The sequence below is a fragment of the Ictidomys tridecemlineatus genome, chromosome X, assembly GCF_052094955.1.
Source record: "Ictidomys tridecemlineatus isolate mIctTri1 chromosome X, mIctTri1.hap1, whole genome shotgun sequence".
Taxonomy (NCBI): Eukaryota; Metazoa; Chordata; class Mammalia; order Rodentia; family Sciuridae; genus Ictidomys; species Ictidomys tridecemlineatus.
The window spans coordinates 16,472,605-16,493,484 of NC_135493.1; the positions used below are offsets into that span (position 1 = coordinate 16,472,605).

Sequence of the window (20,880 nt, forward strand, 5' to 3'; positions counted from 1 at the left end):
TCTCATTGACAATTTTTGACCACCACAATGGAAACAATTTCTTAATTTTTCATCAAAAACCTTTTTTAAAATTTAATATTTATTTTATTTTTCTCTTTTCTTTCTCTTTTTTCTTTTGATTGTATGTTGAATGGTTCATGGACATTTATACATATATATATTTGTCTCGCTTTTCTCATTTTTAGCACTTTTTAAAGGTAGTTATTTTTCATCATTGTCTATTCATGGCTAGAGGTTTTTGATTAGTGTATTTTGGTTTCATTTGTATTGTTTTTCACATATATATATGTCTTGATTTCCTCTCTCTCTCTCTCTCTCTCTCTCTCTCTCTCTCTCCTCTCTCTTTTTGCTAATAATCAAATTCAATTGTTCTCTCTTTCACTCTTCCTTTAATTTTTTACTTCTAATTTCTCTCCTCCTCCTTCATAATCATCACATCCTACATCTCTTCTGCATTCTCCCAGTTCACCTTTTGAAATAGCAAACCCTTTTGCAAGCTTACCATTTTTACTGATGGTAATTTCTTATACCATTTCTGTTTATTGTGCCAGTTAACATTGCACATGTCATAATAGGAATTAAGTATTTAGTTTGATGCTGTATATGGTTTGCATTGGTGGTTGTTAATATTTGTCTCCTCCTAAATCAAGAGATACTAGAAACCTTCAGGGACACTATAAGTTCATAGGGTAGAAACTCTGTCACCTCAGATTCATACTGATAAATGGGTAGACACCCAAACAATATGAAAAAGCAAGGTAGCAAACCATCTCAAACAAGTGAAAATACCTCAATAACAGAATCCATGCACACCACAGTGGAAGAAATATTAGAGAAGGAATTTAGAAAGTTCATACTTAAACTGATCTGTGAGGTAAAAAAGCAATGTAAGGAGTGAAATCAAAGAGAAACTATGGAAGTGAAAGATCACTTCAATAAGGAGAGATTCTGAAAAAAATTAATTGGAAATTTTTGAAATGAAGGAATCAATTAAAACTTCAATGGAAAACATCAACAACAGACTAGACCACTTGGAAGGAAGTTTCAGGCAATGAAGACAAAATATATAATATTGTAAATAAAATCAACCATGGAGAAAAGATGTTAGGAGACCATGAACAGCACTTTCAACAAATATGGGATAACATGAAAAGGCCAAATTTAAGGTGCAACAGGATAGATAAAGACTCTGAAATAAAAACTAAAGGAATGCACAATTTTTAAATAAAATAATATTACAAAATCTCCCACACGTTAAGAATGAAATGGAAAACTGAATACAGGAGATACAGGACTCCAAATATGCAGATCCACACCAAGGCAAATTATTATGAAAATACCTATCATACAGAGTAAGGATAAAATTTGAAAGGTTTCTAGGGAAAAACAATAGTTCACATTTAGAAGTAAACCAATTCAGGTATCAGCTAACTTCTCAGCCCAGACTCTAAAAGCCAGGAGGTCTTGGAATAATATATACCAAGCTTTGAAAGAAAATGGATGCCAACCAAGAATACTGTCTATACCCAGAAAAATTAAGCTTCAGAATTGAAGATGAAATAAAAATTTCAGGCCCAGAATAGCAATCTATAGCAAGAAAAGTGAAGCAGGAGGCATCACATTATCTACCAGACCTTAAATTATACTACAGAGGTATAGTAACAAAAACAGAATGGTATTGTCACCAAAACAGGCAAGAAGACCAATGGAACAGAAGACACAGAGACAAACCCACATAAATACAGTTATCTCATACTAGACAAACGTGCTAAAAACATACATTGGAGAAAAGATAGATTCCTCAACAAATGATGCTGGGAAAACTGGAAATCCATATGTAACAAAATGAAATTGAACCTCTGTCAACCTGCACAAAATTCAACTCAAAGTGGATCAAAGACTTAGACACTATAACAAAGACCCTGCACCTAATAGAAGAAAAAATAGGCCCAAAACTTCATCATGTCAGCTTAGGAACCTGACTTCCTTATCAAGATTCCTAAAGTGCAAGAAATAAAATAAAAAATCAGTAAATGGGATAGCATCAAACTATAAACTTCTTCACAGCAAAGGAAACAATCAAGAGCATGAAGAGAGAGCCTACAGAATGGAAGAAAATCTTTGCCACTCATACCTCAGATAAGTTATTAATTTCCAGGATATACAAATAACTCAAAAAGCTTAACACAGACAAAAATAATAATAACCCAATGGGCAAAGGAATAAAACATACATCTTTTTTTTAAGAGGAGAGAGAGAGAGAGAGAGAGAGAGAGAGAGAGAGAGAGAGAGAGAGAGAGAGAGAATTTTAACATTTATTTATTTTTTTTAGTTCTTGGCGGACACAACATCTTTGTATGTGGTGCTGAGGATCGAACCCGGGCCGCACGCATGCCAGGCGAGCGCGCTACCGCTTGAGCCACATCCCCAGCCCCAAACATACATTTTTTAAAAGAAGAATACAAATGGTCAACAAATGTATGAAAAAAATGTTAAACATCTCTAGCAAATAGAGAAATGCAAATTAAAACTACACTGAGATTTCACCTTACTCCAGTCAGAATGGCAATTATCAAGAATACAAGCAACAGGGCTGGGGTTGTAGCTCAGTGGTAGAGTGCTTGCCTACCATGTGCAAGGCACTGGGTTTGATCCTCAGTACCATATAAAAATAAATAAAACACAGGCATTGTGTCAATCTACAACTAAGAAAAAAAATCTTAAAACAATACAAGTAACAGTAAATGTTGGCAAGGATGTGGAAAAAAGGGTACACTCATACATTATGGGTGGGAGTGAAAATTGGTGCAACCACTCTTGAAAGCAGTGTGAACATTCCTCAAAAAACTAGAAATAGAAACACCATTTGGCCCTGTTATTCCACTCCTCAGTCTATACTCAAAGGACTTAAAATCAGTATACTTTAGTGACACAGCCACATCAATGTTTATAGAAGCTCAATTCACAATGAACGAACCTAGATGCCCATCAACAGATTATGGATAAAGAAAATGTGGTTTATATACACGATGGGATATTACTCAGCCTTAAAGAAGAATGACTTTGACTTTCACTGGTAAATGGATGGATCTGAAGACTGTCATGCTAAGTGAATTGAGCCAATATCGAAAATCCAAAGGTGGAATGTTCTCTCTGATATGTGGATGCTAACACACAAAGAATTGGGGGAGAGAAAGGATAGAAGTGGATGAGACAAAGAGGAATGAAGGGAAAGGAGGGGCAATAGGAATAGGAAAGACAGTGGAAAGAATCTAACATAACTTTCCTATGTACATATATAAATATACCACAGTGAATCTCAACATTGTGTACATCCATAGACTGGGATCTTAACTAGATTAAGATATATTCCATGTTTGTATAAATATATCAAAATAGATCCTACTGTCATGTATAACCAAAAACAAATAAAACATTTTTTAAAAATTGATTGTTTCTAAGCCACCCAATCTATGGTACTTTATTATAGTAGCCTTAACTGTGTAAGAGGGTTCAAGGTGCCCAGATTCATTGGCATGAAACCGTATATACTTATTCCCAGTTTTCACTAACCAATTTCTCCCAACAAGTGCTCTAACATTAACAGAAGTGATCCTATAAAGTTGTAAATTCAATCTATATTATAACTGAGCTACTCCCAGAATTAGACTGTTATGTTTGTTTTCCAGAATCTTGGCCCTAGTGGCTATAGGACAGAGCACTTTCTACAAGGTGCTTCATTTGAGTTTGCAGGTCCTTTATTTGACCTTCAAGTGGGGACTTTAAGATCCTGAACTCATCATTTTCTTTCCTCAAATTCTTCAACATATTTAGAAACAACAAACCAAAGAACTCCATAATGCTCCTTATTTTGACTAAACTATTCTAAGAAATGTTTAGATCCAGAGACTTTTCTTTTATAGTCATTTGATTACAGGTATCTAAAGATGAGAATTTGAATAATTATTTTGCTACTTCCTCTGTAGACTACCAGAGTCATGGAGGCCTATAAACCTAACAAGATTAAAGATCTTTTCCAAAAAACCCAGAATGAATTCAAGGAGAGCATCATAAGATTCTGTTCCTTTGGAACCATTCTTAATACCAAAATCTGATTCATTAAGTCTTGAAACAGAGAAGCAAAACTAATAGGAGATTTTAATGTGTGTGTGCATGTGTGTACATGTGACACTGGCATAGTTGTTTGGAGCTGATGAAGGAGTTCCTGTATGGCAATTGTCTTCAGGTATGACTTGTCACATTCTATGCCTTTCAAACAGTAAAACTAAAGAAAAATATTGTGTAGCTTGTTTTTAATATTAATACAAATGTTTGTATTTAATAGTATTGTTATGTTTTATTATTTTGCAGATATATTGTGTAAAAAGATTCAGACTTTGCATATATAAAAATAGAACATTTATTGATTTTCACAAGTTCATTAATGTTAGAGGAAATTCTAGTCATTCTCAGGAAAATATATTGTGCCATTATCTTTAAAAAATTAAATAAGTATATAAGGATTTAGACTTTGAATCATCACTGTCAATGGTATTTCTTCATGTTTAATTTGAAATCTTGAGCTTAATAGCAAGAAAGTTTTAAATGATGGATTTCTAGACAGGCCATGTGTACAGCTTTCAACATGGAGGAAAACACACAACTACAAGTGGCAATACAATGAGGCTTAATAACAGTACAGGATACATAGACTCATTGATTAGATAAAAGAAACTGGTATTATGCAATTATGAAAGGTGATTAAACAGTCTCTATAAGCTTGTTGTCATCTCAATTGAGAATGAGGCAGTAACAAATAAGCTGAAACCCACAAACATGATCTGGAATACTTTAAGGACAGATTGAGGTACACATTCTTTCTTGTTGCCTCCGAGTTTGGTGGCAAGGGCTCCTGAAGAAGTCATGGAAGACCCTTTCTCCTGCACTAAACATACACGTCTGACCCAGAAGATGGAGAAGCTGAAGGAAGATACCCAGGAAAGTAGAGAAATTGCAGGTCCAGTTGTTGCTTCATGCCATTGAGGTAAATCTGCAGATCAGCAGCAATGTGTGGGAGCTACAAATGGCTGCTGCTTCCCTTCAACCACCACCCACAACTTTCAAAGCATCCCCCTGTGAGATACCAGATACATCCCAGAAAGTGGATTGTGGGTAATATAAGTCAGTCTAGAAAAGTGACACACTATAAGTGATAATCTTGTCACTTTGGTATCCGGACATATCTTTATACCATCCTTAGTCTCTAAATAGAGAGAAGAACAAAGTCATAATTCTGTTTAACATGATATATCTGTCCAACCTAAAGTTTTATTTTTCTTGTTTTGGTCATTATTTTACTATCCTATATCTTAAATACTGAAACATAAAGTTAACTTAATAACACACCTTGTCTTAAAATTAAAAGAATGAGTACTCCCTTTATTTAAAGCAAATATATATTTTTACATATGTAAATGAATTCATATCAAAATAAGAAACTGGCACTCATAATTATTGCCTTTATGTCTTCTGGAGGTGTAGAGAAAATAGATTTGGAGGACCCTCTAACTGATTGCTTTCTCCTGGGAAAAAGGAAAAGGCAGATGATGAGAAAAGAGAGCCAGGAAGCCTGGGCTTATGTGGATGTCTAAATTCTGCTGGTCTTGTGGTTACTTTTTCCAGTACCCACTCTATAACCCCTTTGTGTTCAGCAAACTGACTGTCTAGTGATCGTCCTATTTCTGGTGGGATAATCCAAACCTTTATTCCTGAGGTTCAGGGCCACTAGCAGTCTTGAATGAATTATACTTTCCAATGACCTTGATCACTGGATGTGGGCATACTAGGCAATGTTGTACAGAAAATTCTGGATTCTGAACATATACCTCCTTAACCCCATGAATACTGAGTTCAATAAAATCCTAGACTTGACTATTTTATAGACTGAAAATCTCATGAATAAAGGGGTTGTCTCTTGAGGAGAGACTTTTCTACATTAAAAAAAAGTACACTGTCATTCTTATTCAAGGAAAATTTACTAAGATGGGAGTACAAGGGAGAGAAATATAATCAGATTTCCTTTACTTTTCATGTTCTTATTGCTACATTATAATCATACATAATAATGAGATTCATTGTGACATATTCATATATGTACATAATATAATTCATTCCACTGAAACCCCACTATTTCCCCCTTTCCCTCCTCTCCTCCTTCCTTTACTTGATTGGTCTCCCCTCTAACTTTTAAATTGTGCATTATAATTATGCAAAAGTGGTACTCATTGTTATATATTCATACTTGCACATAGCATAACTTGGTCAATTTCATTCCCAAGTACTTTCCCTTTCTCTTTTATCCTCCCTTCCCATTGAACTCTATTCTATTGTTTTCCCTTCAATTTTAATGAGATTCCCCTCTTTTTATTTCTTTTTTATTCCATTTTCCCTCTAACTTCTGCATATGAGAGGAAATATCTAACACTGAAAAATTGACTTTCTGAGTCTGGCTTATTTCACTTAACATGTTTTCCAGTTTCACCCATTTACCAGCAAATGCTATAAGTTTATTCTTCTTTGTGACTGAGTAAAACTGCATTGTGTATATATACCACATTTTCTTTATCCATTTATCTGTTGATAGACACATAGTTTGGTTCCATAACTTCACTTTTGTGAATTGCACTGCTATAAACATTGGAATGCATGTATCACTATAGTATGCTGATTTTAGTTACTTTGGATAAATACCAAGAAGTAGAATAGCAGGGACATATGGTAGTTCTACTTTTAGTCTTTTGAGAAATTTCAATAGTGGTTGCACTACTTTGCAGTCCCACCAACAATGTACCTTTCTCCCTACATCTTTGTGAGCATTTATTATTTATTATTTATATTCATGATAATTGCCACTCTAAGTGGGGTGAGATGAAATCTCAATGTAGTTTTGACTAGCATTTCCCTGATAAAAAGATTCCTTAATAATTACGAGACATGAGCTTCAAAATGATACTAATTCCATAGAGACACAAATGTCATTCTGGTCCTTTGGGGAAACATTTGGTCACTGACTTTTGCTAACACTCAGTGCTTGAGTATGGACACCAAGTTGTGGTGCCACCTGAGCTATCTGTCTTAACCTTGGTGCCACATTATCCACCAAAGTCATAGCAATAGATAGGCACAGAAACACCTTGTTATCAATGGAAGTAATATGTACAATATTAGATTCAGGCAAGTAATGAAGCCAAAAAGTAAGTTCTATGAGGAAGTAGCCATGGGTCCTAAAAATGCTAGATGAACTTCTCTGTCTATGCTTGGCAAATATCTAAAATGGTGCCCATGAACTTCACTCCCAGATTATGTACATAACATGACAAACGCAATTTGCAGCCACAACTAAGGATACTAGTTATTTCATCTACATCTAGGGTATTACCCTTAGTGGTCCAGACATGTACCCATCAGACCTGAAAAAGCAGAACATCTTCTGTTGCTGTTAGCATGCACAGAATTGGATTAGCCCTTGCTAGATTGAAGATAGAGAGAAGAATGCAGAAACATGAAATTGCTCCTATGAGGGGGGGGGTGAAACTCAGGTCACACCCATCAAGAAATCAAGTACTTTGGTTCCACACTACAAGGAATTGATTCTACCAACAATCTGAATGAATATTCAACTATTCCACCTCAGACATTCTGGAAGAGAACACGGTTTGCCCCAGATTGGGATTTCAATGTTTTGACCTCCATAGCAGAGAACCAAGTCAAGACCACAAACACCTGTCATTTACATATCTGAGATAATAAATAATAACTAGGTGTTACTTTAAGTCACTAAATTGGGGGTAATGGTTTTAAAACATTAAATCAGGATAACTGTGCATGCACATAAACACACACACACAAACACACAGGGAATATACTGAGTGTACCATTTCATCATGTGGATTTTGCAATAACAAGCTCACTAAAGAAATAATTTCTTAGGCCTTGTTTACAGAGAACTCTTCACAGTATGCACACACTGATTTATAAAATTATCTACTAAAACAAAATGAGAAACAAAGTAAATACTCTTTAGTCTGATTGCATGGAAGTAAATATCCTTAAAATGTTCCACATAGTAAAAACTACTTTGCAGAACAGTGAAGTAGGGATTTCCAAAACCCACTAATGCTGGGCAGGTAATCCAAGGAATCCAGAGGCAGGAAGATCACAAGTTTCAGAGCAGCCTGGGCAATTTAGCAAGACCTTGTTTAAAAAAAATTAAAGGGCTGGGAATGTAGGTGAGTAGGAGAGACCACTGGGTTCAATCCTCAGGACTCAAGTGGGCAGGGGAATCACTGTACCATAAAAAAAAAAACCAGAAATACTGGTAAATATCAGCTGGGTAAATGTTTCCTCCAGGGAAGGGCGCCCTCCTGCGGTCCCAGCTTCTCCCTGGGCTGAGGTGGAAGGAGTCCCACAACAGCCCGGGCAACCCAGTGAGACCCGGTGTCACAGAGTCCAAACAAAACACAGGTTTTCAGGACTCTAAAATCAACCGGACGCTGGCAACCGCAGCAAGAGCCTTTCTTGGGCCAGAAAGGTGGAATCTCAACACGGCCAGCAAGCTCTGTGGAGTTTCAACTTGCCCCATCGCCATCCCGCGCCCTCGCCTCCGCAGACGCCTGGAATCCCGCAATCTTACTCTGTGGGAGCTCAGGACTGGAGCACCTGTCTGGCCCTGGAGGGGCGGCTGCCCTCAGATCTCTATTCCCACCCGACTGTCACTGCTCCGCAGGCAGGGCGGCCCCCTGAAAAGCGCCATTCTCAAGGCTGTTCCAGAGAACTCGCTGGGTGGGAACAGCTTCCCCTGCCACCTGCAGGTGCGAGCTGGGAAGCCCTGGAGCATCGTGGTCCACACCTGGAAGACAGTGGCCGTCATCACTTGGGCTCTATTAGGATCGCTTCTAACATTCTGCCTGGGAATAATGCGTGCCTTCGGTTCTGGGGAGCGTGTTTCCCAACAAGTCCTTTATTATTATTTTTTTAAGCTTCAAATTTTTTTCTATCGAATTATTTATTTATCTGTGCGCCGGGGCTCGAACCCAGTGCCTCGCAAGGCTCCACTCGTGCTGTAGCACTGAGCTACAACCCTACAATCCCAGCCCTTCCCCCCCCCCGTTTTTTTTCCCTTCCAGGAACTGAATCCCAGGCTGCTTTCCCACTGGGCCACTTCACCAGCCCCCTCCCCTTTAAGATTTTATCTGGAGACAGTTCTCCCAAACTACCTCTTGGCCTTGCTAAATTGGTGCCGCCGGCTTCGAATTTGCAATCCTCCTGCCTCAGCTCCCTGAGCCCCTGACATCACAGGTGTGCGCGATGCACCGGGCTCGCACAAATGCTTTATTTTTTCCCTCACGGGGAGTCGTGGGGTTTGATCCTACGAATTTTTTACCCGGTAGGAAGATCCCCCAGCGTCTTGCGTCAAGTCGGGTGGCGCTTGCACTACGGGTCGGCTCCCAATTTACGCTTTTATCCCGCTCAGCTGAAGAGGTACTGGCTCCTTTGGAGATGTTTCTTGTGGCAGTTGTCAGAGAAGGTTGTGCCTGGAGGGCGCCAGAGACAGGGGAGGGGAAAGTGGCGCGCCCCGTTTTCTGTGGCTGACACGGAGGGTCTGCTGGTCACCGGGTTTGTCCCCCACGGAGCTCTGGCGGCTCCCCCAGGACCCACCCGGCTGGGCAGGGCGCAGAGGCCAGCCACACTCTGGTTCCAGCGACTTCCCTGGGTCTCCCTTGGCAGGCATGTACCAGAAGCTTCCGGAAAAGCACCCCCGTTGACCCGCAGATGCCCCAGGGGGCGCATTCGAGAAAGCCCACTGCGGGGAGGGGGTGTGTGTGTGCCCCAACCCCACTGCCCTTTGGGGAGGTGCTTCACCCAGGCTCCCTTACAAGGTGGGCATTTCAGCTGTGGAGCGGCCACTTTTCCTGGGGTGCTGTCCTTCAGCCCAGGAGCTGTGCTTATTACGGGGGTCTCAGGGCAGCCTGGGGAGGTTCTGCTCAGCCCCATATGGACGCCTGGTGAGGCGACGCGCTCAGTCCAGGAGGGCTTTCCCTTGGCACCCCTTCTCAGCTCTGCAGAGGTCCTCAGGAAGCCCCCACAGTTCCGGGAGGGACACTGTGCTGGTGACGCGCGCTCTCTCTCTATACACACACACACACACACACACACACACACACACACACACGCGCGCGCGCGCGTACACGTGTGGCAGTTCTCTGCAGGCCAGCAGCCATCCTTAAGGGGGCAGTGTTCCTGGCGTCCTGGGTGAGCCCCACGAGGGGACTCTTCCCTTCCTTCCGTGCTGCCTGGCCACCAGGGCTTCGCTCCTTACCTTGGGACTGCTCCCCGAGGTGTGGATCTCCACACAGAAGGGGCTTCTTTCCTGACGGCTCTTAGCCCCAGGTGAGGTGCGTGCCTTGGCCAGTCCAGCTCCGCGGCGGCGTGGGGGTGGCGGCGTCAGCTCGCCTGCCTTGGGTCTCAGCCACTGTCTGTCGGGTGGGGATTCCCGCCGCCCTTGCCTGGGGCACGTTGTCAGCGAGCAGTCCTGCACCTCTGGGCTGTGGCGAGGGGTTGCTGGGCCTCGGCCCCCACGGAGCTCTTCCACCGTGGTCTTGGGCGCCTGGGTGTCGGAAGGTTCCAGTAGCCCCTCATACTGGAAGCTGCGCTGCCCAGTCAGTCACGCGGGAACATCCGCCACCCTGGCGGGTGTGCAGCCATCCCCTCTGTCTGCACTTGCATTTCTCTGCTGGTTGATGAGTTTGAGGAGGGCTTCAGTGTTCAGGACTTTTGCACAGACTCCGTTGGCGTGTTTGTACTTGCAGGAGTGGCGAAATATGTCGCTCCACCATGTCAGGGTTCCACTCAGATTTTTTGATTTACGTGTACTTTTATGTACGTAAGCACATCGACAAAAGCACAAGTTTGAGCTTTGATTCAAATCTTTGTTTTCGTTTTAGAGTTTTTCCCCCCTGGTACCGGAGATTCAATTCAGGAGTACCCTACCACCACTGAAGGACACCCCAAGTCCTCTCTTCTGTGCTAACTTTAAGAGTTTGAGCCAGGCTGGTTGGTGCATGCCTGTAATCCCTGAGGCTCAGGAGGCTGAGACAGGAGGATGGCAAGTTCAAAGCTGGCCTCAGCAATGGCGAGGCGCCAAACGACTCGGTGAGACGCCGTCTCTCTATAAAATACGAAATAGGGCTGGGGTTGTGGCTCAAGTGCCCCTGAGTTCAATCCCTGGTACCCAAAACAAACAACAACAAAACCACAGAGTTTGACACAGGCATTTGCTTAATTGCCCAGCAGCCTGACTGGGATCCACCTGCCTCAGCCCCCTGGTGTGTGTGATTATAGGCGAGCACCACCAAGGTAAGCCACCATAAATGCTGTCTTTTGCCAGCACAGAAACTACCCATGCAATTACTCAGACTGGTTTTTATGGTCGGTGTTTGTATTCTTTAAAAATCTATCTTTGCCCCCCACCCCAATCAATGAGGGTAACCCCCTGCTTTGGCTTCCAGGGGGGCTGTGGGTGTGGTTTTGCTGGTCTCTAGGAAGTGAGCTGGTTAAAAGGAGGGTGGTGGGCCGCAGGCGCAGCTCAGTGGTAGAGGCCCCCCGCAGCATGCGTGGGAGCCTGGCTTCCGCCCTGCACCTCAAATGAGTAGCCCGGGGAAAAAACACGCCGATTCTTCTCACAAGGGTTTTCTGGCCCCAGGGCAATAAATACAGCTATTTTTTATTTCCAAATTTGTTGTGAGACTCTGTGCTGCTCTATTGGTGTATATGCCTATCTTGCTCCAGGACCATGCGATTGGACTTACATTCGCTTTTATAGTAAATCTAGTATCTAGAAGTATGTGTCTTCTAGCCGTTGTTTGATTTCTTAAAGACTGTTTGGATTGTTCAAGACTTTGGTTTCCCTTTTTGTATTACCAGCTTGTCTGTGCAAAATGAGCATGGTGAGATTTTAGAGAAGAATGCCAGAATCATTCTGGGAAGAACCAAGAAAGCTTGTTGGTTGGTTGGTTGGTTGGTTTTTGTTTTGGTAGAGGGGATTGAACTCGAATTGGATGGTGCTGTGGCCCAGAGCCGCACACCCAGCCTCCCCTATTTATAATTTATCCAGGGACAGGAATTGCAAAGTTTCTCAAGGCCTAGCTAAATTGCAGTAGCTGGCTTTGAATTTCCGATCCTCCTGCCTCAGGATCCTGAGCTGCTGGGATTCGGGCATGCATGGCCACACTTGGTGACCATAAAGTCTGAATAAGGATTGAACTCGGGCATGCTTTCCGACTGACCCATCTCCCCAGACCCCCGCTTTTCACATTTCATCTAGAAACCGGTCTTGGTAATTTTACCAGGGCCTCGTTAATTTGCTGAGGCTGGTTTGCAATTGAGATCCTCTTGCTCCAACCTCCCAGGCTGCTGGGATTTGGGCATGCGCAGCGCCCCCTCCCCACCATTAGGCTTGAACAAGGACTCATCCCAAGCACAGAAAGACCATTTGTCTCCATTTGAGCAGCTCCTCAGTTTCTCTCCATGCTGCTCTTTTCTCTTCGTGGAATGCCCCAGCACATCATCATTACATGTGTGCCTACATTTTCAGTGATTTGGGCACTGTTTTCAGTGGGGCTTAAATTTTCTTTCTGCTGTCTTGTTGCTCTTACATGGATGTGCTGGTGGTGTTTGAAGAGTGTTGCTGGATCCAGCAACTTCCTACAGTCACTTCCTACCTGCGGTGGCTTTGTATCCTTCCGAATACTCTCCCTACATAGAAATGTCCTCAGAGAAAGATTGAAAGTGCCACTTGAAACATTATACTGTCCTGTTTATCTGGCTGTGGTGCACTCGGGGGACCTTCAACACCTTATTGACTATATGGTAGACATCCTCATCTTGTTGACGAATTTAGGGACAAAAGGAGCAATACTTCACCTGTAATTTGGGTGGTTCCATGTTTTTTTTTTTTTTTTGAATTCTCATTGAATTGTTTTGGGGTGTTGGTTTGTTTTTGGAGGTGGGGGAGAAAAGTTTTATTAGGTTAAGGAAGTTTCCTTCTCTTATAAGTTACTGATAGTTTTCAATCATGAATAGGAGTTGCAAATTAACCAAAATATAAATATTGATCATGTGAATATCCTTATTTCCTTCTGCTTCTGGTTGTTAATGTGGTTAACTCTGACTGATTCGAGGATGTGGACAGGTCTTGCCTTCCTGCATTACGTGGTGCCATGCCTTGATGTATGTTTTTATCTGTCATTGCACTGGGTTGGCTTTTATTTTACTTAGGATTTTCATCAGTGTTGTCAGGACAGATGTTGGCCCATGGTTTTCTTTCCTTCTAATGTCCTTGCTAGCTGTTGGCATCAGGTTGGCATTGGCCTCACAAAGTGAGCCGAAAACTTGTTCCTTTTACCTACTTTACAGAGGAGTTTGTGTAAAACACGTTTCTCACCTGAGTATTTGGAGGACTCATTAGGGAGATGTCTGAGCTGGAAGGTGTGCATTTTTTCTTTGTTAATAATTTTACCATCCCAGTGGCTCAGGGAGGCTGGAGCAGGAGGATCTCGAGTTCAAAGACGGCCTCGGCCACTTTGCAAGGCCCTAAGCAACTCATTGAGACCCTGTCTCAAAATTAAGAAATAAAAAGGGTCGGGGGTGTTGCTCAGCGGTTAAGCGCCCATTGGTTGAATCCCTGGTACCATGACAAAAATTTTACCAGACGTGAGAGCATTCAGATTTTTCTCTTTCACGTGGGATTGAATTTTATTTTTTTCTACGAGTGTTTTCTGCTTCATCTCAGTTTTCAAATCTGAAGTCATAATTTTCACATTAATCCCAACCTCTTCTTTTCCTTCTCTTAGCATGCTTTGTTTTCAGATAAAATTTCCCTTTTTCTCTCTTCTCCTTAAAGATTTATGGAATGTTCCACAAATTTGCATGTCATCCTTGCTCAAGGGCCATGCTAATATTCTCTGAGTCCTTGCAATTTTAGCGTAGGCACCGCCCCAGGAAGCACTAAGGTTTTTGTTGCTTGGTGAAGTCAGACATGTCTACCTTTGGTGTGTGTTTTTAAAGATCCACTTTGCCAATGTTGGTCTTTGCTGTTGTCGCTTTCTCATTCCGTTTCATCAGCTCTGCTTCCCCTTCAATAGTAAAGTGGGGCTGGGTGTGTAAGTTAGTGGTAGAGCCCCTGCCTGCCTGTGCTACAACCCCAGCTTCCCCCTCATACCCACCCCCCACCCCCGCCAATAAAAGTAAAGCTCCTTCTCCTATTTTCTTTGCATTTGGATTTCTTGTACTCCTCTTTTACCTTACTGAAACTCACAGCTTAGGAATTTTCAGAATTTTTTTTTCTTTTCTAATACTGCATTCCACATGTTATGTTATGAGATATATTCCTCAGAGCTCGATTACTTCTGCTGATTTCAGTTTAATTTATATTTTTGAGATGGGGTTTCAACATGTTGGCCACACGGGCCTCACACTCGCTGCTTAGGATGAATGGGGCTGGGGGGGGGTATGAGACAGCAAGAGGGAGAGGGAAGCAATGTGTGTCACTGTAAAGGCACACGCCCAGTGACCCATGGCTTCCAACTCGGCTCCACCTCCTAAAGTTTCTAGCACCAACCAATAATGAAGCCCACTGAGGACCAAGCCTTTAGCCCATGGCTTGGGGTCCAACCATAACAGGCAGGAAGAACCCACGGGGTTGCCATGTTCCCTGGCTGCAGACGGAGTCACTTGGTGGTGGTGATGTCTCTAGGGGCTGCTCAGCTCTCACATCATCACCGGAGACTCGGGCTGATGTGCAGCCTTTTGGGTTCAAACTTCAGTCTAGCAGCTTCCTGGGGCTTGAGAATTCCAACAAGTGTTGATTCACACAGAAATGTCACAAGAGCTTTCCAGAGAGCCCAAAATTGCCCAGGGTGGAGTGAGAAGCCTGGTACTGCTGGGCAGACTGCATCGCTCTTTTGCTCTATCCTGCTTCCTAGGTGCCTGGCAACTGTCACTGAATGAAGCCCATGGAGCCTCCTCCTATGCAGTTCAGTAGTCCTCCATTTCCTTTCTTGCTGGCCTCAGGGATGACCACCCCCGTCACTTGTCTTCCTGTCTTCCCCAGATGTTCCTCCTTCACGTCCAGAGGGGTTCGCTTAGCTGGTGATTCTTGGGGCAGAGTGCTTGTGACTGGAACAGTTTACCTGTAGGACAAGCCATCCCTGCCAAGGGGGCTGAAACTTCCTAACCACTAAATCTTCTCTTCCCAGAATTGTGCTCTGCCAAATAGCCAGCTAAGACATGGAAGGCACTGGAACAAGTTATGCTGTGTGCATGGATGAGGACATGAAAATGCATCTCATTCTCCTGTACAATTCTAATCCGCAAGGAAAAGTAACGGCAAATAAAACAAGGAATTCCTGCCCGTTATTCCATGACCTCTGGAAAATTCTTTCCTCCTCTTTGCACTCCCCTTCATGGGTAATACAGGAGGCTCACAAAACGCGTCGTACTGATTTTATTCCAGTAATGCTGGGGAGATTCTTGGGTTCCGCCTGGACAATAGGGCCTTACGTTAAGTCTTCTCTGTCACTGCCTCTCACCTTTACCTGCCACCAACACTGCATGGTGCACATGCAAGCTTTTCAGTGCCACCGTTGTGGTATGTAATGAACTCTCTCTCTCTCATGAGAACAGGACAAGGAATTCCATCTGCAAACATGGGCAGCCACAGAATAGAGGGGAGTTACTCACTGAGGTCACTGTGTATTCCAATGTGGTTGCTGATATCCGCTCGTTCCACAAGTACTAATTAATCATGAGCCATGTCTGGGTGTGAGCAGCACCTTGCATGTCACCTTCCTCCATGATCCACCTAGACTGGCCTCACATAAGGTCAGTTTTCTGAGAACAGTGTTTGTGAGGTATGGCCAAACTTGGCCCACGGGTGAACTCACATGCAGTTCAGTAGTCCTCCATTTCCTTTGGATTCTTTGTGCATGCAGAGTCTGCTGGCACTTGTGTGATGGTCACATTTAGTAATGAGCAGAATGTATCCACTGGTGTGTTTCAGAAAGCCATGGCTAACAAAGCAGATGAATTCTCGGGCGGACCTAGACCGAGTCCTAGACCACACAAGCGGAGGAGCACTATGTCCCTGATGTCAGTGCCGGAGGAAGGAGAGGGCCACTCCCTTTGGAAGGACTCCACCAAGACCCAGGGAGATGGTAATTGTGTCCTGGGTGGGTGGACAAGCCTGCAGTTGGCGTGTCGGATGCAGCACCTCCGAGAACAGGAACCTACTGGGAGAGGCTGCAGGAGGCCAGCATGAAGCAGCTTCCTCCTGCAGGGCAGGATGGGGGCGGCAGCAAAGGAGGATGCATGGGAAGGCCCTCTCTGCCTGGCTCTTCTGTGGGTCAGGACACAGCGTGCCCTCAATCTGGCCTCCCCTCATACTGTCCAACAGGGGCTTCGCCTCCTGCCTCCTCACGCCACAGAAACCAGGGCGGAGAAGGCCAGCGTGGCAGCTGGCATTGCCAGTCATTTCTCGGCTGCATTTGACCGTTGTTCACTGGCTCCGTGATGGGGACGTTCAGGGATTTCCATCTCTCCAGGCTTCTTCCTTCCTTGAGGTGGATCCTGATCTTTTGTTTATCTGCCTCTCCAATCTCACTATTGTGATGACTTTAAAATCACACCATGTTTCCCAAGTCTTTGCTCCTACTCTGACAGGATGGATTGCCACTACGTTCCAGTAACATTTTCCCGTCCTTGTGCTTCTCATTCCTCCCCTTTCACCCCTCCCCTCTCCCCCTGCAGCCAGACTGATGGTGTCAGCAGGTAAGGAATGGGCCCGTTGTGTGTCCTTCCTGGAAGAGCATCGTCCTCTATGTTCCCAAGCACACAGAACACAACCTCAGGTCCTGGTCCTGACGGTGGACCACAGTCTCTGCGTGGCCCCACATGGGTTCTGGGGGCCTCCTCCTCTGTCTCTCTGCTTCTCTCCTCCACTCCTTGGTCCTCAGCAGGTCCCCCTCTGACCCTCACCCTTACTGCAGCCTGAACTGTCCCTCTAAATCTGCACAAGCCTGCTCTGTCGTCTCCTCCTCAGGCTGTGCTCAGAGGACACCACCCAGAAGGCCCTGCCACCACCCTCAGCCCTGGAGGCCCCTCTGCTGCTCCCTCCCACTCCTCTGCTCCCTCCCACTCCCCTGCCCACATCTCCCCCAACAGGAGTCCAGCTGGGATGGCCTGTTGCTCTCCATGCACTTCCTCTCTGACTTCCCATCTCGGTGTAGGTTCCATCGGGGCAGGTGCCGTTTCTGTCTGCTTCACTGCTGGTGGCCAGCTCCTGGCACCAAGGGGGTGGCGTAATTAGAGGTGTCGCGCTTGAGTGACATAAATGCCTTTTTCCGATACTCCACACATGAGTGAGGAGGGTCTGTCCTCTTGACAGGGATCTCTGGTGACTCAGCGTGAATCCCATCAGGCATCTTGACACCACGTGAACCTTCCAGCTTTTTGACACCTAAAGTACATCACAGGACACAGACTCATGAGTGCCATGGCCCTGTGAATGTTTTACTGATAGATGTCCCGTCCCCTGTGTTTCCACATGCAGTCACAGAGCCACAACTTAGGAGGTGCTTTCCCTGTCCTCTGTGTCGCGATGCCCACTTTTGAGGTCCGAAAATTCTCTGGTGCTTCCAGCTGCTCTGAGAAAAGTAATCGCAGGACACGAGCTTGCAGATGTCCCGTGTAGGGCGTAGGGTGGTGAAGCCCACCTGCCTCATAGCTGAGCCTCTCCATTGGTTTCCAGATGCTTCTGCCAGCCGCGTTGCCCCTGAAGAGACAGTGCAAAGTGATCCCACCACAGTGAGAGGCTCCTTGGCCACAAGCATGGCAGCCGGCAGCGTCCCCTTCTATCCACTGGCTTCTCCACCCGAGGCCTCCACTGGTCCCAGCCAAGGGGGGCTGCTTCTCCAGGCCAGTGGGGACCCCTTTGGGGCAGGATTCGTGAGCAGTGGCCCCTCTGCACGTGACCCTGAAGTTCCTGCCATGCCCATGGTGGCGGTGGTGCCTGATCCATTTCCACAGAGTATTGAGGAAATCAACGTTGGTATCAAACATCAGCTCATGAAGGAAGTTCGACAGTTTGGACGAAGTAAGTAGCGGGGGGATGGTGGCGATGAAAATGCAGGAAGGCTCTCTCAACCTGTGGTTTAGAAGAGCTTGGAACTGCCTGAGTGGACTCGGCCTCGGCCAGAGTTGAGTCCTCGCTAATATCCGACGGTTCCCCTCTACTTTGCTTAGTGTGTCCCCCGAACGTCTTTTCCTGTCTTGTCTTTGATGGTGGCTGTTTCCTCGAACTCTTTAGTGGCTGTGTGCAGAGGTCTCCATTTCAGCATTTCAGCCCCACACGCTCTGTACCTCTGCAGCCCAGAGGGCATGATTAGTGAGGGCCACAAACGGCAAGACTGAGTTTTGTTTCTTCCTCAATATTGAGGTGTTCTTAATACCTTCAGAATACGAAAAGATCTTCAAGTTGCTTGAAGAAGTGCGAGGCCCTGCGGAAGTCAAGAAGCAGTTTGTTGAGTTTACCATCAAGGAAGCAGCAAGGTGGGTGGCCAAGGAACTGGTGGAGTTCTTTCAGCAGTTGGGCTGGGGCGGTGTGGGGGCTGAGTGGTGGGGACAGGGCCTGCCCCTGCTTGAGCATCCTGGGTCCTGCCCCCACTCACAGTTGAGGCTTGCTCTGTGTTGTTCAGCCCGTGTCCTCTGAGTCTGACTCGCCCTCCCACACCCACTGGGCCTGGCCGTGTCGCCATGGTCTGGGCTGGTTGCCGGCCCCCGTGGACACTCCTTGTGCCCCTGAGCGTCTCTCCCCAGGTGTGTGTGCCTTTCCTTCCTGCGTAGACCGTGAGCTCCCTGCCTGTCTGCCACAGTGCCCCCCCCCCCCCCCCGACTTCCCGGTGTCTCTGGGATTCCGCTGGGTAATGGCATGTCCCTTCGTTTTCAGATTTAAACGCCGTGACTTAATTAAGCACCTTGAGAAGATCCTGGAGAAAACGGGTTCTGGCAACTAAGGTATCAGACCTGAACACAATCCTGTTCTCACGATGATCGGATAGAAACCAGAACCCATTCGCTGTGCTTGAGAACGCAGCAAGATGTCACTGAAGCCTCGTGGCCTGTGTTGCTTAGGACACTTGCCTTCCAGAGGCTGAGTCGAAGGGGCGGAGCATTTTGATGTTATGAATTTCTATTAGTAAAAGTTGGCTTTTGCCCTCATTGTTTGGAAAGAGTCCTTTTTTTGTCACTCATCTGAGCTGGGGATGTTTTTATCTCAGCAAGCCAGATGCACCTTAGTCCTCAAGTGTCAGTCAGCTTGTCATCATTGTGACCAAAGTACCTGGCAAGAACAACCTAGAGCAGAAATTTCGTTTGGGTTCACAGTTTCAGAGTCTCAGTCCATGGACAGCTAGCACCGTCACTCTGGGGCTGAAGTGAGGCAGAACATCAGGGTGGACCGCCACGGTGGAGGAAAGTTGCTGTGTCCAGACAGCCGGGAAGCAGAGAGTGAGACAGACAGAGACAGAGAGAGCAAGGGGCCAGCAACAAATAGGGCCCAGAGCTCGTGCCTTTGAGGTCAACCTCCTCTAGCCACGCCCCCTCCTGCCTATAGGTACTACCCAGTTAGTTGATTCGGTTCATCCACCAGATGGATCAGTCCATGGCTTAGGTCACAGCTCTCATCATCATCTCACCTCTTGCATCAGCACAGGGCTTTTGGAGGGACTCCTCCTTCGAACCAGAACACCTCATTTCTGTAGAAGGTCACAAGGTGATAGCTGCTATTTATAACCATCTTCTGCACTGCCTATTTCTTATTCCTTTTGCCCCGGGACAGTCCCACAGCAGGCCCTGGTGCTTGGTGTGGCCGGGTGACATACAGAGTTCTTACTGAAGGCTCTATGCCGCTACATTTCCTGCTGAATTGGCTTCTTGCCCTATTCCATGGTCTCTAGTCACAGAACCCGTCAGGACTAAAAAGGGCTCTGGATGTTCTACACGCATTTCGTCCTTGGTCTCTGTTTGGCAGCATCCCATTGCCTTCTGTTGGTCATTCCAGACATTAAGGAACCCTTCCTTTGTATCTGTTGATTGATAGGGAGGAACAATCCACAGTGATGCACTTGCTCAGTGCCTTAACTTCCATTTCAATGGAGTCATTTTTGTATCCCACTATGAAAAGGGATCCAATTTGCAATGACAAGATGTAGTCTACAGGAGCCAAGTTGTTGGTATGGGAAGTAAAATTGTGCTCCTGGATACTCATAAAGTAGAGGAGACTTCACATTGCTTTCATTGCTGAAGACATGAATATACCAATGTGAGCAACAGCTTCTCATCCTGGATGGAAGAGTGGGGTGGTAGTGGTGGGTGGAGACCCAAGAGAATATTATCTCCTATATTATTTGATCCAGCTCCAAAATGACTGCCATAAATCTAGAACTATAACTGAAACTTTATAAGATTTTCCTATAGTTTAGAATGGTGAGAAATATAGCCAGTCTAGTGAATAATCTGTTAGCATGAGCCCATTGCTGTACTTCATTTCCTATTAGCAAGTTCCATATTTAGATGTGATGCACTGTCAAAAGACCATCATGGAGGATTTGCCCTTTCCTAAGAATGTATTTTGAAAGTACATTAGGTGTGAATGAAAATCCATATTTAGAGTGTATATCTACTCAAGTGCAAAAAAAAAAAAAAGCTACATTTTTCCTGATGGACATAGACCAAGCTAAGTTGTAATCTGATATCTCACTGACCACA

General features: G+C 44.9%; 1 protein-coding gene and 1 non-coding gene across 2 annotated transcripts; one reads left to right on the top strand and one right to left on the bottom strand.

The window, feature by feature from the left end:
* The first annotated feature begins 10,312 nt into the window (after positions 1–10,312).
* On the top strand, positions 10,313–19,332 carry LOC120889841 (integrator complex subunit 6-like). Its single transcript, XM_040286040.2, has 5 exons — positions 10,313–10,449; positions 16,118–16,271; positions 17,864–18,208; positions 18,570–18,663; positions 19,061–19,332. The coding sequence occupies exons 2-5, from the start codon at positions 16,124–16,126 to the stop codon at positions 19,125–19,127; spliced, it is 654 nt and encodes a 217-aa protein (XP_040141974.1). The 5' UTR covers positions 10,313–10,449; positions 16,118–16,123; the 3' UTR covers positions 19,128–19,332.
* On the bottom strand, positions 13,959–14,063 carry LOC120890957 (U6 spliceosomal RNA). The gene has a single exon (XR_005735425.1). It is a non-coding gene; the product is annotated as a U6 spliceosomal RNA (small nuclear RNA).
* Positions 19,333–20,880: the final 1,548 nt, after the last annotated feature.

Coding starts and splice junctions, on each gene's coding strand:
- LOC120889841 (XM_040286040.2), top strand. CDS start 16,124: ATGGCTAACAAAGCAGATGAATTCTCGGGCGGACCTAGACCGAGTCCT. Junction 16,272..17,863: donor CACCAAGACCCAGGGAGATG/GTAATTGTGTCC, acceptor ATTGGTTTCCAG/ATGCTTCTGCCAGCCGCGTT. Junction 18,664..19,060: donor ACCATCAAGGAAGCAGCAAG/GTGGGTGGCCAA, acceptor CTTCGTTTTCAG/ATTTAAACGCCGTGACTTAA.